Here is a 17,232-nt window from a genome sequence, read left to right on the forward strand (position 1 = left end):
AACATACTTGCAGTCAAGCTAAATCAGCTAGCTGAAAAGCTGATTTTTTGGGTTTGAGTTTTATTAATTTTTTTTTCTAAAACAAAAACAATCTGAGTCGTTAGAGGCTTTTTCCCGGAAATTCCGGGCTGATTTTTCCCGGAATTATATCTGTTTCAAATTTCCTATTAACCGGTAATGTTACCATAATTTTCCTGGAAAAATTTAAATCAAAAAATTATTTGTTTATACGTTTTATTATATTAGGATTATTAATCATTCATAAGTAAAGCCATTTAATGTGTAAAATCTGACATTAGATGTCGTCTATAATATCAAAAAAACAAAGTCATTATTTAAAACTTACTCTTTAAAGTTTAAGATTAAATTTATTAATCATGAAATTTCAAACGGCGTTGGTTTCTTTTCCAAAGCAACATTCTTATTTCAATTAATTCAAGTAGTTAAGTAAGTTTTAAAATTTTCTTGAATTTTCTTACTATCTAGAATCGCCGAGATATTCTTTTATCATGGCTTATTCTGTGTGGAAATATTTTTCAAAAAAAAAAGGAGGCGAACAAATGTTTAAAATTTCCGAATAAATTCTTTTAAGAGCACCAAAACTAAATTAAATAAGACGTCTACAATATGTTTACAACGTCAAAAAAAGAAAAGTAAATAACGGTCAAATTGCTGGTCAAAGTAACTGTAAGACAATCCCTGCAAAAGCGAGTAAGTCTCGTATCATTTTTTTCTAAAAAACAATCTTTAGCAGAGATAGCGGCCAGACTTGCGGTCGTTGCACAGTTGGCCAGCTACGGACAAAAGCCAAAATTTTGATATGATTCAATCTGTGTAAAAATCATATACATATATTTATATATATATATATAAGAAATTAAAGTTCTGAAATTATTTTATTATATTTGTTGTCTAATTATTTTATTATATTTGTTGTAATAATTCTTAATCATCCTTCCGGAACGGCTTAATGATAATTTGGTGAAAAATTGACAATTTTTTATAATTTTGTTTGCATTGTTACACAGTTTTATTTAATTATTTTTGCATAACAACAGTATTGATTGTTATTTTATTACAATTTAACATTTAAAAGGTAATACTTAGCCACAGTTAGGGATGCTAATGTCATTTTAAGGTGTAATAAATGAATATTAGAATAAGTATAACACAAAAGTTGAATTTTATTACTTAAATGAGCCAAATTAAATGCATCTTTTTTAGGGCGGGTTAAGGAAGCAAATGAAGGTTTAATGAACGTAGACAGACATATTCAAGCTGCTCTTTGTTGAGTACAACTCGGTTGCTATGGTACCAAATTTTACATAGCAACAACTTATTTTTTACGTTAACGTTAATTTAATAGTTTTTTATTCGTGTTATGTACACTATATTAAATACGTGTATTAAAATGAGATTCACACTTCTTATGGAAGTCATAACTTTAATTAGTTGCTATGGATACCTAATATATGTATTTTTTAATTATTTTTGCATATCAACAGTATTGATTCCTATTCATTACATTTTAACATCTAATAGTAATACTTAGCCACAGTTATGAATGCTAATGTTATTTTAAGCTGTAATAAATGAATAATAGAATAAGCATAACACAAAAGTTTTATTTCATTATTTAAATGTGCCAAATTTAAAAAAAAGCCGAGCTATTTTTTATTTTATTGTTAATATTTTCAGACATGGTGATCACAAAATTGGATATTCACATATTTTTACGTGAAAATAATATAAGGGTCATTCCATATAAAATCGTCATATTCGAAAAATATTTAAACAGGATATTAGAAATAGATTTTTTTTAATTAAATTAACAGACACATTAGTATATCTAAAAAAAATATCTTCACTTCGTCATTTATTTTTATGCATGTGTAGGAGATGTTTAAAATTTGGTAGCCATTTTTAATATTTTGTGATATAAAAAACATGGATTTCTTAACATGGAGTTGTGTTAAACGTTTTTTATTATTTTTTATTTTTTTTAGTTTTTCATACTCTGATTAAACATTAGTGGTTAAATAAGTTTGTTAATTAAGTGATATTATTATCTCAATTATTAGTTGGTATGTTACTTAAAGAAAAAAGGCGTTTTTTAACGTCACGACTGTTATAACAAATTTAGTTTTTTTATGCAACCTTGATTTAATTTTTTTTAATTAGAAAATATTCAGCAAAAGCATTTTAGTTGAAATGAATATATATGTAAAAATAAATTTATAAAATCCTTGTCTGGAAAAAAGTAAAATACGGTTTCTTTTTTGTCACGACCGCGACGTAACGGATCTTTCGATGTTTAAATGCTTTGTTTAGATTTTCAAATGCGTAAAGGAAGAAGGTTTAAATCGAAAAACCTTAATTAAAACACGTGTTATAAAGAGTAATTTAAATAATTGATATAACTGTGTAATGATATAACTGTGTATTTAAATAAACTAATTTAAAATATAACTTATTTGACACATTCTATATAAAAATACAAGAAACATAAATGTTACAATAATGCCCAAATCGCACAAACAAGTTTGTAAAGAATATAGATAAAGAAAGAAAACTGAATTAAAAGAAATAGAAAAAGAGTGAGGTAATATTTGTCGCCAACAATCAAAACCAGAGCAAGAATTTAAAAAAAAAGGAGCTTGCTAAATTACGACAGCGTAAACACAGAGATCTTCAAAAAGCTCAAGGTATCATTGATATTCCTTGTTCTTCGTCTAGTCAAATGGAGGAAGTCGTCTATCATTCAAGTTTGTCAGAAGCTCGTGCTGTGAACCGCGTTAAATTGGCTTTACCAAAGTCGCTTTGAAAAGCAGATTATGTCATTAAACAGTTAGCGATAGAAATGAACATCTCTTTAACTGATATATCAAAGATAAAAAAAACGCATCTTTTTATCTTCTAGTGTATTTATGTATTAGATTTTTACAACCGCGAAGAATTATCTGGATGGACTCTAGGTTCGAAAGACTTTATAAAAATTGATGGTGAAAAATTTCGAAAATGTTACTTGTTACTTAAATTAAGAAAATTTTATGCCCTGTACGCAGAAGAATTTGGTAGCGAGATAGAATTTTCCAAGTTTTATGCACTTCGTCCAGCTCAAATACATATTCAGAGATGCCTCTTAAAACCTGCTGTTGTCTAATTCATGAAAATTTTAATAATATATGCAACAATTTATCCTCAAACCTTAGTTTTTAACCTAACACAAACTGGGTAAACAAATGAACAGTTTGCTAAAAGTACCATGAAGAAAAAAGCAGAAGCAACATCTGAAAACCTGCGCTCAATTTTTCAAAACACTGTGAGTGAGTTTCCTGCAGTTGTTTCTGAATCTGTTAGTTTTCCTCAAATTATCCCATGTCTTCAGAAAAGGAGAAGACTAAATGAGCCCTCGAACCCAAAATCACCAAAAGAAGCTGCTGATGTTCTGAATGACAAAGAATGTAATCGCTATGGAGACATTTTCTTCGGATCAGTTGCAGAACAGGACAACGTAGCATTGCTGTTTGGGCGTATGTTGTCATTAACAAAGCAAATACGGCCAAAGTGTATTTTGTTGATGGAACATTCAGGTATTTATATTGGAACATTTTACTTTTTCAAAGAAAAAATTATCTAGGGAGCTGTCCATTAATTGCGTCAACAAACTTTTGGCAATTTTTACCTCACCGCCTCCCCCTTGTCAACAATTTGTCAAATTTCTAGAGACACCCCCACCCGAACCCCTTTTTTTTTGAGTAATGAAATTATAAAAAGTAAAGTAAACTAGTTGACGTCAACTTTATTTGACCTCCTCCCCTCACCCTTGTCAACAATTGTCAAAAAAGTTCAGAACCCCCTCTATTTTATTGATGTAATTAATAGACAGCCGCAAGATGAAAAAATTGATATACTAAAAACGTTAGATAGAGCACTTTTATTTACAGTTGTAAGTTATAGTTACATTTATTGTACTTCCAGCATGACACCACGCATGGAGGAAAGCAAGTGGTATCAGCTCTTGATATTTTCTGTTGAGTATTCAGCAGTGCTTGAAGATCCAATTCCAGATGAGGATCAGGTGAATTTTGATCCTAATAACCCTCACCTTTGGGGCACATCTGTTCCAGCTGTATGTGCTTTAATGACATCCAAATCCGAGGCTCTATGTAAGCTTGTTTTTTCCAAAATAAAAGAAGTTTTAGATTCCTCTCCAGCCACCATTATGTCGGATTTTGAACGAGGAGTACAGAATGCTCTAAGAACAATTTGGAGTGAAAGCTTGGTGAATAGTTGCAGGTATAAGTTATTAAATTGTAATTACTTTGTCCCAGTGTCCAAGTTCTCATAGTTTGTTATCAATTAATGATCTCTTTTAAATCCTTATTTTTAGGTTTCGTTTTGAAAATGCAATCCCCAAGCAGTTAGCAATTCTTGGTCTTCAGAGGGAATACCGCCACCAAATTCAACTAAAGAAGTGGGTACGAAAAGTTATGGCACTTTGTCTCCTTCCTGCAAACAAGAGCATGGTTGTTTGGGGATCTTGAGTTATTGAGATTGCAACATTCAGTGGCGAAATCAAAAGCAAACTACTTGTTTTTAAAAGGTATTTTGAGAGTTATTGGCTCAATATAGTGACCCCAAAAGGGTTCAGTGTTTATGGCTTGAATCACAAAACCAATAACAATGCAGAAGGTCTCAATAGACGTCTGAAAACAAACATGGGTAATCGACATAGAGGATTTTGGCAGTTTATGGAATTGCTTAATCAGCATGTAATATTGCATACAATTCAAGAGCTTCAACAGCTTGCCTGCAATCACCCAGTCCACCGTGACCAACGCGACTGTAGTGTAATTAAAAAAATGCGTTGTTTTGAGAAAAACCTTTGAGACGGAGTTTGGACAACTGATAGATTCCTGTCAACAGTATCATATCTCTTTTAAAACTTCAAAGTTATGTAAGATAATTTTCCAAGTTTTTGTATAACGCTTCTTATTTATCAACCTTCATTAACCTTTTTACCAAACTAATTAACTTAACTTTATTTGATAATCTGTCTTTTTCTATGAAATATGGAAAATTGTATTTGAAGTATTTAAACAATTTTAATGCTTTGAATGAAAACTTAATGGACGAGCTTGGCGAGAGTCTTCCTTTGACAACTTCCACTTCAACAGAGTCACCCAAGTGCATTGTTTGCACTGTCAATGAACGAAATGCATTGGTAATGCCTTGCAGACATGTTTTGTTTTGTCAGCCATGCATTCAACAAGTCCAGGAAAGCAATACACCTCATTGTCCTACTTGCCGAGGACCAATATTATCCATAATTGAACCTTTTCAATGATTCACTAAAAGTTTCCCCTTTACCTACGTTTTGAACACTAGAATGTCACACAATTGTTCAAATTTATTAGAATAAATTTAATGTATAAAAAACGGTATTAAATTATTTTCAATTACTCTTACTCCGCCTGGGACAAAAAACAATCAATAACGTAATTTCGTTAGTTTACACAAATGCATTTTTTATCCGTTTGAATGATATATGAAATCCAAGTGACGCAGTTACAAACAATGTTGTTTATCATATGTCTTTCTGGTTAAAACTATTGAGTACCCGTGTTTTAGTAACTCTGGCTTCAGAACCTGGTTATTTTTGACAAATTGAATTAATAAAGCTTAATCTAATTAATACAACTTGATTTAATTTTTAAAACTTAATTAAACTTAAAATAAATTTAATTTAAGAAAACTTCTAAAACAAAATTTCTAGCAGCATCATTGGAGCTAATGACACTACCAGTGAAGCGAATTATAAAAGTTATATAATAACTATGTATACGTGATATAAAAACCATATATACAAAAATATACTTGGGTTTATATTTCGACAATTGGAACTAGTTTTCACTAATTCATACTTCCGTCTCAAAGTTTTTTACTAAAGTATTTCCTGTCAATTTTTTGATTCAAAAATTTGCAAGAAAAGGAAAATTAGAAATTTTGATCTTCAAACGTCATTGATATTAAACAAAGATAAAATTTGACAATAATGATGACAATATATCAGTAACTAAAGTACTGTAAAAAAAACTTCCGATTACTTGAACCTCCAGGGGACCAAAAGATTAGTTCAAGTTGACAAATGTTTGAATAATCGGGAGTATAATTAATAAATAAGGGTCAAGTCAATAATTATGTATCGACAAAGTTATCTATCAACTATTTATAAAAAATTTTTTTTTTTCTTCTATGGTTTTTAACGACAAGTTGATAAAACTTGAAAACATTATTGACATAAAAGTTAAAGAAAAAGTTTGGTTCAATAATAGGATTTTTCAAATATAAAAACTTAAGTTTGTATCAAGTTACTACTCCAATTGAACAGCTTCCAGTCAGGGCGAGGGTGAGTAGGTAGAAAAATAAGAAAAAAATGCCATGAGTATTTTTAACTACTAAAAAAAATGTTCTTGGTGTTCGGTCCAAATTTGCAGACTGATCTAGTTGTTTGGAAAGTGGAATTAAACTAATAGACCCAAATATGCTGATTGACTGAACAAATACGTATAAAATTGTCGACTGGATGATTTAAAGTTCATTGATAAGGAGTCCTAATGCTTTTATCACAGAGCGCCGCCATATGGAGAACACCATTTAATAAATTGGTTCTCCGTTTCCAACCTCAGCAGAAGTGTTTTTGCGCCAAGCCGAGAATCGAACCCAAGACTTTGCGTTTTGAATCCGAATGCTTGACCACTTCACCACGGTTGCAAAGATTTCAGTTACACGTATGCAATAGCGAGAGCAAATAAAGACTTATGCAATAATTATAGCTTCAAACCTAGTGAACACCATGTTGTATTTGACTTTTTGAAAACCATTAGCAAATATATAAAAGTTAGTGAAGATGACACAGTTCTTACAAATGCTAATACATGCGGACATACAGCATTAAATTAAAATTTTTATTCGGAAAGCACATGAATCAGTCTATAAATAAATTTTATTTAGAAAGCTCGTTAAAACAACACCCCCAACGTATGGATGAAGTTCGGACCAGAAAAGATAATTTTGTTACTTCTATTATTGATACCGAGAGCAATTTAAAAGTAGTTACTGAAAACTGTATTTTATTTAAGATTGCGAGATTTTGACTATCTTTGATAAATTAATTAGGCTGACATAGAAATAAATAGGTGAACAAACGTCAAAATATGCAAACATACTTCATAGAATTAAAATTAAATAAAAAAAGTTTTTGCATTTTTAGAGAAGTTTTGTAAAATATTTATCACGAAAAATCAAATTAAAAATTTTTTATTTTTTTTTATACATATATTTATTATCTAACTGTTTTTAATAGAAAACTCATATCAATATCAACTCTTCAAACAAAATGAATCATAAATATATGGCCAATTTAGGATGAAAGAATCATTTTTATAGCTTTTTTGCGCTGGTTTGTAAAATCTAGGCCTGTGTTTTATATAATCTATAAAATGTTATACTTGGGAAGGAAACGTTTTCAGCATATGGTTTTTACATATAGTCTAGTCAAATTAGGGTCCGACCTGGACAAAATTTGGATAAAGATAAATTTAGTATCATTCGAAGCGTAATTTTATCTACTTTATCATATCCAAAATTTACCAAAATCCATTTTGGGCAAAAAAAGTTATGATTATTTTAACTCACCTCACTTTTTTTCAAATTTATTGAAAATACAAAAAAAAACGTTGTGTCTACTGTCAATAAGTTGTAATAACTTATTATAAAGTAGCTTATTCCTTATGAAATTTTGCGCAGATATAGCCTAATGTGTAAAAATGTAAAAAAATGAAATGTGCTTCAGAAATCATGTTCTTAAATGCTGATGTCAACAGATTTTTACAATATTTTTTATTTAGGCTAATACTTATAGTATATTAAAATACCTTTACTTAAAAATTTACTAAATAAATAGTTGAAATTGAGACTGAAATAAAAAACTTATTTATTAGTATAACTATTTTAAAAAACAAGCATTTTTGAAATATTTTCTTTCATAATAAATATAATTTTAACTACTTTTGAATAATTTTTCAGGTTTAAATATTAGTGTTTTTCACACTTGAATAATATAATTAGATATAAAATCAAAAGTCAAACATTTTTTTCAAAAATGTTTCCATCTCCATCTTCACTACTTTCGTATTCATTTTCACTGTCATCTATATTGACGTTATATTTTGATGCATTTGTGCACTCCAAACCTTGGCACTGTCCCTTCCCCATCCCCACTTTTTTTCATCTATATTGACTCCCAACCATTGTTGAATTTGTAAATACACTCGAAACGAATGGTACTTGATCGCGCTTTTGGTTGGTGGTAGTCGTTCCGGCTGAATTCCTTTTTTGGAAGTTGCCACCATTATCGTATATTTTTGTTTCCTTAGTTGTGCTTACAAGACTTGTTTATTTTTTTACCTATAGTAATAGTTGAGCTAAATTAAACCTCTACAAAACAATATGGACGTATAGTTATAAAATAAATAATATTATAAATAAATTAAAATAATATGATCGTTGTCTTACATACCATACATGTTCAAAACCAATTGTATTCCAATATTAGCTACCTGATCTTGTGTTGCAAATGGATGTTTGAAAACTGTAGATAAAGATTAAGCGAACTCACTATTCAATTCAATAAACTTCATTACAGCTATCTTTCCTTGACCAAAAAGCGCAGAGGTAGTATCACATCTACTCTATGCATGGATAAACAACAAACATTTTTTCACGTGATATGATAAACATAGTGTAACATTTTTTATGCTGATTGTTTCTGTATTTCATACTTTTTTTAGTTTTGCGGCGGAAAAAATCTCACACATGGTTTGATCCCACATGTGAACCAACATTACAAGAATGTCTGTATCATCTCCTATGACAGTCACACATTATCCATTTTGTACAAGCTCAATTCCTTTCTTAGCAATGGTTCTGTCAGCGTCTCCTTCGCATTCCACTAACCTATAACCTTTTTCTCTTAGCTTCATTCCCAATGCTTTGATCAAAGCAGTTTTGTTATTGCTGTTTGACATAAATTCAGATTGGTTTGCAGCTCACTTGGTTTTTTGGTTGGAATACAATGTTGACAAACTTTCTCCCTCGCCTTTGATGTTCTTGATCTTTGATGGATGATTTGTAACCATCAAAAATAATTAAAGTATGATTACCATACTTTTTTGTAATATATGTACAATATTGTTCAATAATGTCTGAATATGTAGCTGGGAATCTCCAAAAAAACTCGATGCAGCAAAGCTCTGCCGTCAAGAATATAGGTTGTGTCATTATTCTCTGTTAAAATTGTGGAATCCTTAATGAGTTCTCTACCAAGCTCTGCTTTTTTTGGTTTCCTCATTAATCCATCTTTGAAGAGAGATGTGGGCTCCGGTGTTAATTCATATTCGAAGCAGTCAGTCAAATCTTCAGCCCTCTCAATGAGCATGATTAGTCTTTGAAACAAAACATTAGGATCTACTTGGAATGCATCGCCATTAACTTTAACAGATGGCATCAACTTGGCAAGTATTTTGACCTGCTTTGAACGCTTGATAATTGCTTGATTGACTGCAATATTATTACGACTGTTTTGAATCTCTAAACCCACATTTTCTGCTTGATCACAATTGATTTCATCATTCTTATCAGCACAAAGGCCAGTAAAAGAACATTGAAGTCCTGAGTCTTGAAATTCAAAAGGGTTAAACAGATTGAGCTGCTCCTTTAATGCTTTGAAATCTTTAGTATCTTTTTTTCGCCGAGACTCACCAGATTCACAATGTTGCTGACTACTCTCAAAACGATGCTTTGTCAATGTTGACATGGAATCATGGACTGCTCCGCATTCATGTAAGGTACTGATCCAAAGATTCCTTGTAGACTCTGACATGTCCCTTCCTCTGGTTAAACCTCCACTGCTTTTTATTGATCTCATCATGCACTGTTCAATTACTAAATCAGGCCAAAGACCAGCCCAGTATCGATCTTTGCGTCTAATACAATGGTAACCTGATTTACAGTACTGCTCATAAAGCCAAGGATATTCTGAATTAAGTGAGTACATGGATTGTAGATATAACCGAGGACTTTTGGAATAGTTTATATGCCCTGTTGCGGCAAATATATTAAGCATAAGCCTGATGGCTTCCAGATGTTCGTGCCAGTTCCCTGTTCTCTCTGCTCTGATGAACATTTTGATAATGCTAATATATTCAAGATATTGCAACCATAGTTTTGCTGTTCTGGATGAACGGAAAAGCTGTATTTTTAAATTTTCAATAAGATTTGTGAATCTTATAACTACACTGCTATTGTTTATCTCTTCCAAATCCATGTTTCCTTGGACCAGATCCTGATACGTGTTTTCTAGAGAACTATCAGCCTCGTCTTTGAGGCTTTGTTTAAAAGTAGACTCATTAAGGCAGATTCAACTAAGAAGTGAGCTCTTAGTGCTCGAGCTACTGCTTTACCAGTCATTATATGCGTGACAGAGTTGCTTGCATAAATAAGTTCGAGTAGCCTATTCAGTCCTGATCCCTCCATGATCATACCAATGTTTCCAAGGAAGCTCATTAAGATATGGAATCCTCCCAATCGAATAATTATATCCAATTGCTTAGACTTTGCAATTTCGTAAGCTTTTAACCATAAAGTCTGATCAAAAGTTACACTTGGAGTAGGTAAATTGATTAATTTTGCTTGGTTTTGTATAAAAGCTAGTGTAGAATAAATGCAGTTTTCATCAGATGGGTTTAAGTTAATGATAGGCGCCATGAATATCTCACTTTTTCCGGGATGACATTTACCATTATGATGAAGTTGCATAAATCCACACCACTGTGTCCGGTTCTCACCTGCCGTTGAAGTGAACAAACTTTGCCAGAAAAGATCAATACCGAGAGACAGTGAAAAAGTCTGTGGTGACTGAAGTTCAATAATGGGCTTGAAGAATATCTTTGTCAATGCTGCTGTGTCAGGAACGTCATACCACAAAATCGGAATATTTATTTTAGAATTTATTTCTGCTGCCTTTAAACCATATCTTATTCATTTAACTTGATGAAGATTATCCAAAACTTAAGTGTTCATCATTCCAGCAGCGATGATTCCCATCCCATGAAAAGTGTCTTTACCATCTAATGTGCAGATATTGTGATCCACATTGTCTGCCACCCACTGAGTAAATAATCCATTCAGCACTCCGTCAAAAATGTTATCGTTGTTAGCCATAACAGAGTGTAAAGCGTGTTATTTCTGATGAACTTATGCAAAAGCCTAGTTTAAATAGCTCATTTGTCAACCACTTTGATGCAAACTTGTGATCTAGTTCTATTCCTAAACCGAAAAGCAAAGGTAGGACGTAAAATTGCGATCGAATAGCTTTTGTTATAGTTTGACCTATGGAAGATTGTTTTAGTTCGTCAGATGTAATTTGTTTCATAAAGAGGCGAAGCAATAGGCTTAAACTTTCTTCATGATGCTCAATATCGTATTTAGATGGGTAATTCTCTGTGCTGAACTTTAGATTTAAAATTTCTGCCTTTATCAACTAAGCCGCGGTTTCAATGATAACTTCACCTTCGTTTGCATCTTTGTTCTCTGCCTTAGATTTTTTAATAATAAATGTAACCGCATCTTTAAAGCATACTAAATTAGATTTATCTTCAGTTTGGCTAAAAATTACGTCGTCTTTGTATTTTTATTTTAATTTTCTCTTTAAGTGCTTCATTGAATATATATCTTTAGAATTTGCCAGCTTTTCCATTTTAATGTGCAATTCAGTAGTTGTCACAGTAGCCATTTGACTCTCAAACCAACCACAAAGCCTTTCAAAGTGCTCCGCCATTATTGAATTTTCTTTGCGACCAGGCTTTTCTGTTTCAATCAAATTTGACCTGTAAATATATTAGGAATTTCTAGGTTGGCATATGAAACATAAAAATACACGTAACGAATATAAAAATTCAAAACTCAGTCAGAATCGGTTAATATGTTACTTTATTATGGAAAAACTACATATCACTTTATCATTTGCAATTTTTACTTGTTAATTGCATTTAACAACATTTTTGATATATTGCTATAACATGAGAAGATAAATCAATTCAAATATATTGGAATTAAAACCTGTTGGTTGAAACCTTGTTGGTTGAAAATAGCTTATAAAATTCAAAGTGGTATATCGCATCACTTGCAACCAGATCACAACAGCAATTCAAACGAAATTTTACTTCAACTGCCCATGCATCTTTTCTGTCTTCACAAACCTTAAGCATACTTTGTTTGAATTTTATTGTACGCACCTTTATTACGGCTTTGCGATCACGATGTTTAGAATCGAGTAATGCTAGGTTGCCACAAATGAAGCAGCATTGCTTCCAGTTGAATATGTCGGTCTAAGTTATAAACAAATTTGTTTACAAAAAAAATAAATGTTAAGCTAGTGTTTTGCTTTTTTTAAGAAAATAAGATGTCGTTATTAAGAGACCGTTCAATGAATTTATAAAAAACAGCTAAAAGAGCATAATTGAACAAAGTGACTCATTACATATATAAATATAGTTAATTGTATAAATCACAGCACACAAGCACAAGATTGAGTAAATGCGAAAATATCTTACTGAAAGCAATTTTTTGAAGTTATGGCTTTCCATTTGATATTTTAATACTTTTCTTTTCGGATTCGTAAAATCACGCCTGCATGCCATATGGACAGTAACCGTGTCCCTTTCCTTAAGTTCTTCTTCAAGGTTTTTATCGTTGCGTACTTGTGAATAATGAATTAAGGTATTAATACCTTTCTTTTCAACATTATTCGTTTGATAAGCAAGGTCACCCATATCTTTGCAAAGCAAACAAGTTTCTTTTAATGTGTTTAATATTGTATGTTTTAAATTAAGATATATTTAATAATTTATCTAACAACATCAACATACGGCTCTACAGTTTACCAAGTACACAAAATATATTATTTGAAAAGAAAAATTGGCGCATTTTGAGCATGCTATGCTGGTATTAAAGTAAAAAATGCTGATGTCAACATTTTATGTAATTAATTTTTACATTTTTAGAATTTGTAAAGTTTAAACTATATTTTTACAAAATATTATATGAATTGCGTCATTTTTCGCTGAATTATCACAACTTACTGACAGCAAGTCGTACGGGTTTAGTTGATTTTCTTTTAAAAAAACCTACAAAGAAAGATCAGCAATAAAGTTCATAACTTTTTTTGCCCAAAATGAATTTTGGTGGATTTTTAGATTTATTTTGACTAGACTAATATTTTTTGTTCCGCTTGACGAGCTCTTTCTGATTATATAGGTTTTTATTTAATTTCCTAATTTTTTTTTTGCTGGCTGTACTAAGTTTGACGTCATGGGTCCTGGCCCCAAATATGAAAAATTTTTCTTTTTAGTTTTAACCTAAAAAACAAATTAAAAGCAAAAATTTGCTTTAACATGCTTGTGCACACAAAGTTCACAGTGACCCTCACTATTATCCGTAAACTTACATGTTTTATATTAGTTTTTTTTCAGCGAAAGTACAATGCTTAGAGCGCAATATGTTAATCCAATTCTTTTCTATTTTTAGTAAATATTCTCTCTTTATATTATTACTGAATATTTTTGTGTTATTAGCACTATTATTCCGAAACACTTTTTGAAGCTCGATTATCTAATGCGTTTAGTTCAAGACGGATGGATTCGGGATTGAATCCCGTGGTGTTTATCTTTTATTTTTGAAATGAGTATGTGGTCACTGCCCTTTCTCTTTTTTTTCAGTCCTTAACTCTCATCTATGTATCACATGCTCAGGACAAATTAAGTTTTTATTACGCAAACTGAATTCAAAACAAACTGAGTTGTTCAGAATGACAGATCAGTATTGATAATAGCATTAAAAGTAAAATCTAAAATTGAAAAAGATTTACAAACATAAATTGTTAATATATTGTTTATCTGTTAACATTTACTAACCGTTTGTGAACTTTTTCCTTTTAACTTGTGATATGGAATGTGACTTCTCTACAACTTCTTATAGATAAATTTTTAAAGAGGATAACTGGAGTCAAAAATTTAATGAATTTATATATTAAATTGTTAATTTTTTTAATATAGTCATTCTTTAAATAAAAATTTGGTAACTCACAACAAAACATCTTTAAGTAACCAAAAGTTAATGCCACTCATCTATTGATCTGATCTAAATTATCGACACAGTTATAATCGTAACTAAAGAAGAACTATTTTACAACTGCAAAGGGGAAGTCTGGACAGTTTATCGCTTATCGTTTATAGTTTAAAGTAAATCCACAAATCCATAAAATAAACTTTTTTAAAGTTATTTTTATCTTCTGATAGCAATCTATTAAATCTTTTTAAATTACTTGCATGGCTGCAAAATCATGCTAGTAATTTTAAAAGATAGTCACAGTTTCAATGGTTTCATTTCTCAATAAATACTACAAATTTTTACAACTATGGCAGTTTTTATTATCGACGAATGTTCCTATTATTTAATGAATGTTCTTATCAATTTTCTATCATATATCCTTTTTTGAAAAGTTCAGACTTAAATTTTTTTAGTTCAAAGCTGAGAGTATTCTGTATATTTCTGTAAATAAATTTCATTAAATATTAAACAGATATTTTGCAAAATTTTGGGCCAATTTTGAGTAATGATTTTGCATATTATATTGTGTCAATATTACCAGAATGTGTTTTCGATAAAGAGCGCAAGGGAAAATTTTTCCAAATAATTTTTAATGGTGATATAATGTATGCTTTAAATGATTGCATGGAAGTACACACTAAAATAATGCATACCTATTAGTATTTTGTGATTTCTACTTTATTTTATTTTAAGTTCTTCAAAAACCAAACCAAAAAGATTCTGCATGATTTTGTAATTAAGTAGGAAAGTGTTCAAACATACATAATATGTATGTTTGAACACTTTCCTACATAGGGCATTTTTATGACTATTATGAAAAATTATGTAAAGATAATAGACAACTCTTGTAAAAAAACTTCATATAAGCTCTCAGCAACTTGTATAATAACCTCAATAACTTCTAGTATGAAAATTTTTTAAATAGCATCTTGTAAAATACAATATAATTAAATTTTAACATTTGGTAGCTACATATTGTAGCAGCAATGTATTTAAAATTGTGTGCTCAATATTTTTCTAGTATTTACAATGTTAAACATTCTGGAACAGAATAACCAGATGACTACTTGTAATAGTAATTTTTCCATGACAATTGGAGGAAGACTGGGTATTGCTTATAATCTTTTGTTAAAAAGGATCTTTCAGCATGCTCTTCTTGCTTTATTAATATGGGTTTTTAATTAGCTCTAATTGTTTTATTAATCAGGTCTTTTATCCTGCTCTACTTGACTTGTAACAAGGAGTTTTGTATCAATAAAGAAGTTTTATATCATAAAATTTCAAGAAAAAAATACTTTAAAACAAGGCTTGTTTTAAAGTACTTTCTTCTTGAAACTTTTGTGCACATATAACAGATGACTTAGTTGGCATATAGTTTTGCATATTTACAAATAACTTTATTCTTTGAGCTTTTTATGGTTTGTTGACATTAGCTGTAAATAAAATCAAAACATCTTGTTTTAAATCGTTTTATAAATAGCCAACAACACGACATTCAATATTTTTTGTTCTACTAATAGAACTTTAATTTTATATTGTATAAATTATACAATTATACAGTATAATTACTACTCTTTAATTCAAAACCGCAAAAAACTGGCCTTTCTATTTATTCTGCTTTTGGAATTTTTGAATCTATTCCTTTTTTCACATTTTCAATATTATTCCGGAAAGTCACTTTTCGATTTTATTCCGTTTTTCACAATTTCGATATTATTCCGGAAAGTCCCTTTTCGTTATTGTTCCTCTTTTCACAATTTCGATCTAATTCGGTTTTTTAAATTTTCGATACTATTCCTTTTATCACAATTTCGATATTATTCGGTAAGTCCCTTTTCGATATTATTCTCTTTTGAGCTATTTCGATATTATTTTGCTTTTCGGATTTTTGATACTATTCCGTTTTTAACAACTTCGATGTATTCTCTTTTTCGATATTATTCCTTTTTTCACAATTTTGAGATTATTCTATTTTTCGGATTTTCGATACTATTCCTTTATTTACAATTTCGATGTTATTCTCATGTATTTCGATGTATGTACTTCCAAATAGTCGCTTTTCGAGATTAATCAGTTTGACTGTTTTCGATAGTGTTACTGCTAGCCTTTTTAAAGGCTTACGCAACTAATTCAATTATAAACAAAGTAACTTTTTGGAGTGATAGTTCATATTCTCAATTTAAAAACCGCTATATGATAAAAATCATTTTTCAAAATATTAAATATTTTTAAAAATCAATTTTCAAAATCAAGAAAGAGTCAAAACGAATTGGGAGAAGGTGGAACACCATCAAAACAAGGTAATCAATTGGAAAAAATTAACGACTTTGAAATGGAAAGACAATATTAGTTAGGAGAACAAAACGAGGAGCTTAATTTTGACTACGAAGAGTACGACATTTTAAAACGCGCGGAAACGAAATCGTAAGGGTTTTCCTTTTTATATATTCATAATTTTTTCTCTTTCTAAAAATTTTCTTCTTTTTTTTACCTGTTCTCAAATCCGCTAAATTTTTCGATTCTTTGACGTTTTTTTCTTATTACGCACGTTTTATTTGTAAAGCGCGTAAGCTGTTTTAATTCGTTTTGTTGTAGAACGCGCTCATTGTGTAAAATGTTATGCTTTAGTGAGTCATTGTGTAAAATGTTATGCTTTAGTGTATTGCAAAAATTTATTAGAAAACTCGTGCGTTAAGTTTAAGATATAGGTTTATAAGGTGTTATAGGTTAACCTTATGTAGTTTTATAATAACCTTATATAGATTTATAAGGTTATATAGGTTTATAAGGTGTTATTATGTCAAGTTGTATAATTATTATATTTATGTTTAAGCTCCACGAGTTTTCAAAATAGGAAAGTTGATCCTCTCCGTCATGGCTATTAATATTTTAACGTGCAACATAAACGGTCTAAACGACCAAGACAAACGCAACAACTTTTTTGGGTTTCTTAAAAAATACTCCCTTGATCTTTTCCTCCTTCAGGAAACTAAATCCGGA

The 17,232-nt window shown here is 30.3% G+C and overlaps 1 protein-coding gene across 1 annotated transcript; it reads right to left on the reverse strand.

Moving 5' to 3' along the window:
• Window positions 1-8,041: 8,041 nt before the first annotated feature.
• On the reverse strand, window positions 8,042-11,049 carry LOC136084858 (uncharacterized). The gene is made up of 2 exons (XM_065806032.1): window positions 8,585-11,049; window positions 8,042-8,472 (listed from the first exon to the last, which is right to left on the reverse strand). The coding sequence occupies exon 1, from the start codon at window positions 10,388-10,390 to the stop codon at window positions 9,260-9,262; it is 1,131 nt and encodes a 376-aa protein (XP_065662104.1). The 5' UTR covers window positions 10,391-11,049; the 3' UTR covers window positions 8,042-8,472; window positions 8,585-9,259.
• Between the last annotated feature and the right edge of the window lie 6,183 nt (window positions 11,050-17,232).

The sequence above is a fragment of the Hydra vulgaris genome, chromosome 09, assembly GCF_038396675.1.
Source record: "Hydra vulgaris chromosome 09, alternate assembly HydraT2T_AEP".
Classification (NCBI taxonomy): domain Eukaryota; kingdom Metazoa; phylum Cnidaria; class Hydrozoa; order Anthoathecata; family Hydridae; genus Hydra; species Hydra vulgaris.

Coding starts and splice junctions, on each gene's coding strand:
- LOC136084858 (XM_065806032.1), bottom strand. CDS start 10,390: ATGGATTTGGAAGAGATAAACAATAGCAGTGTAGTTATAAGATTCACA.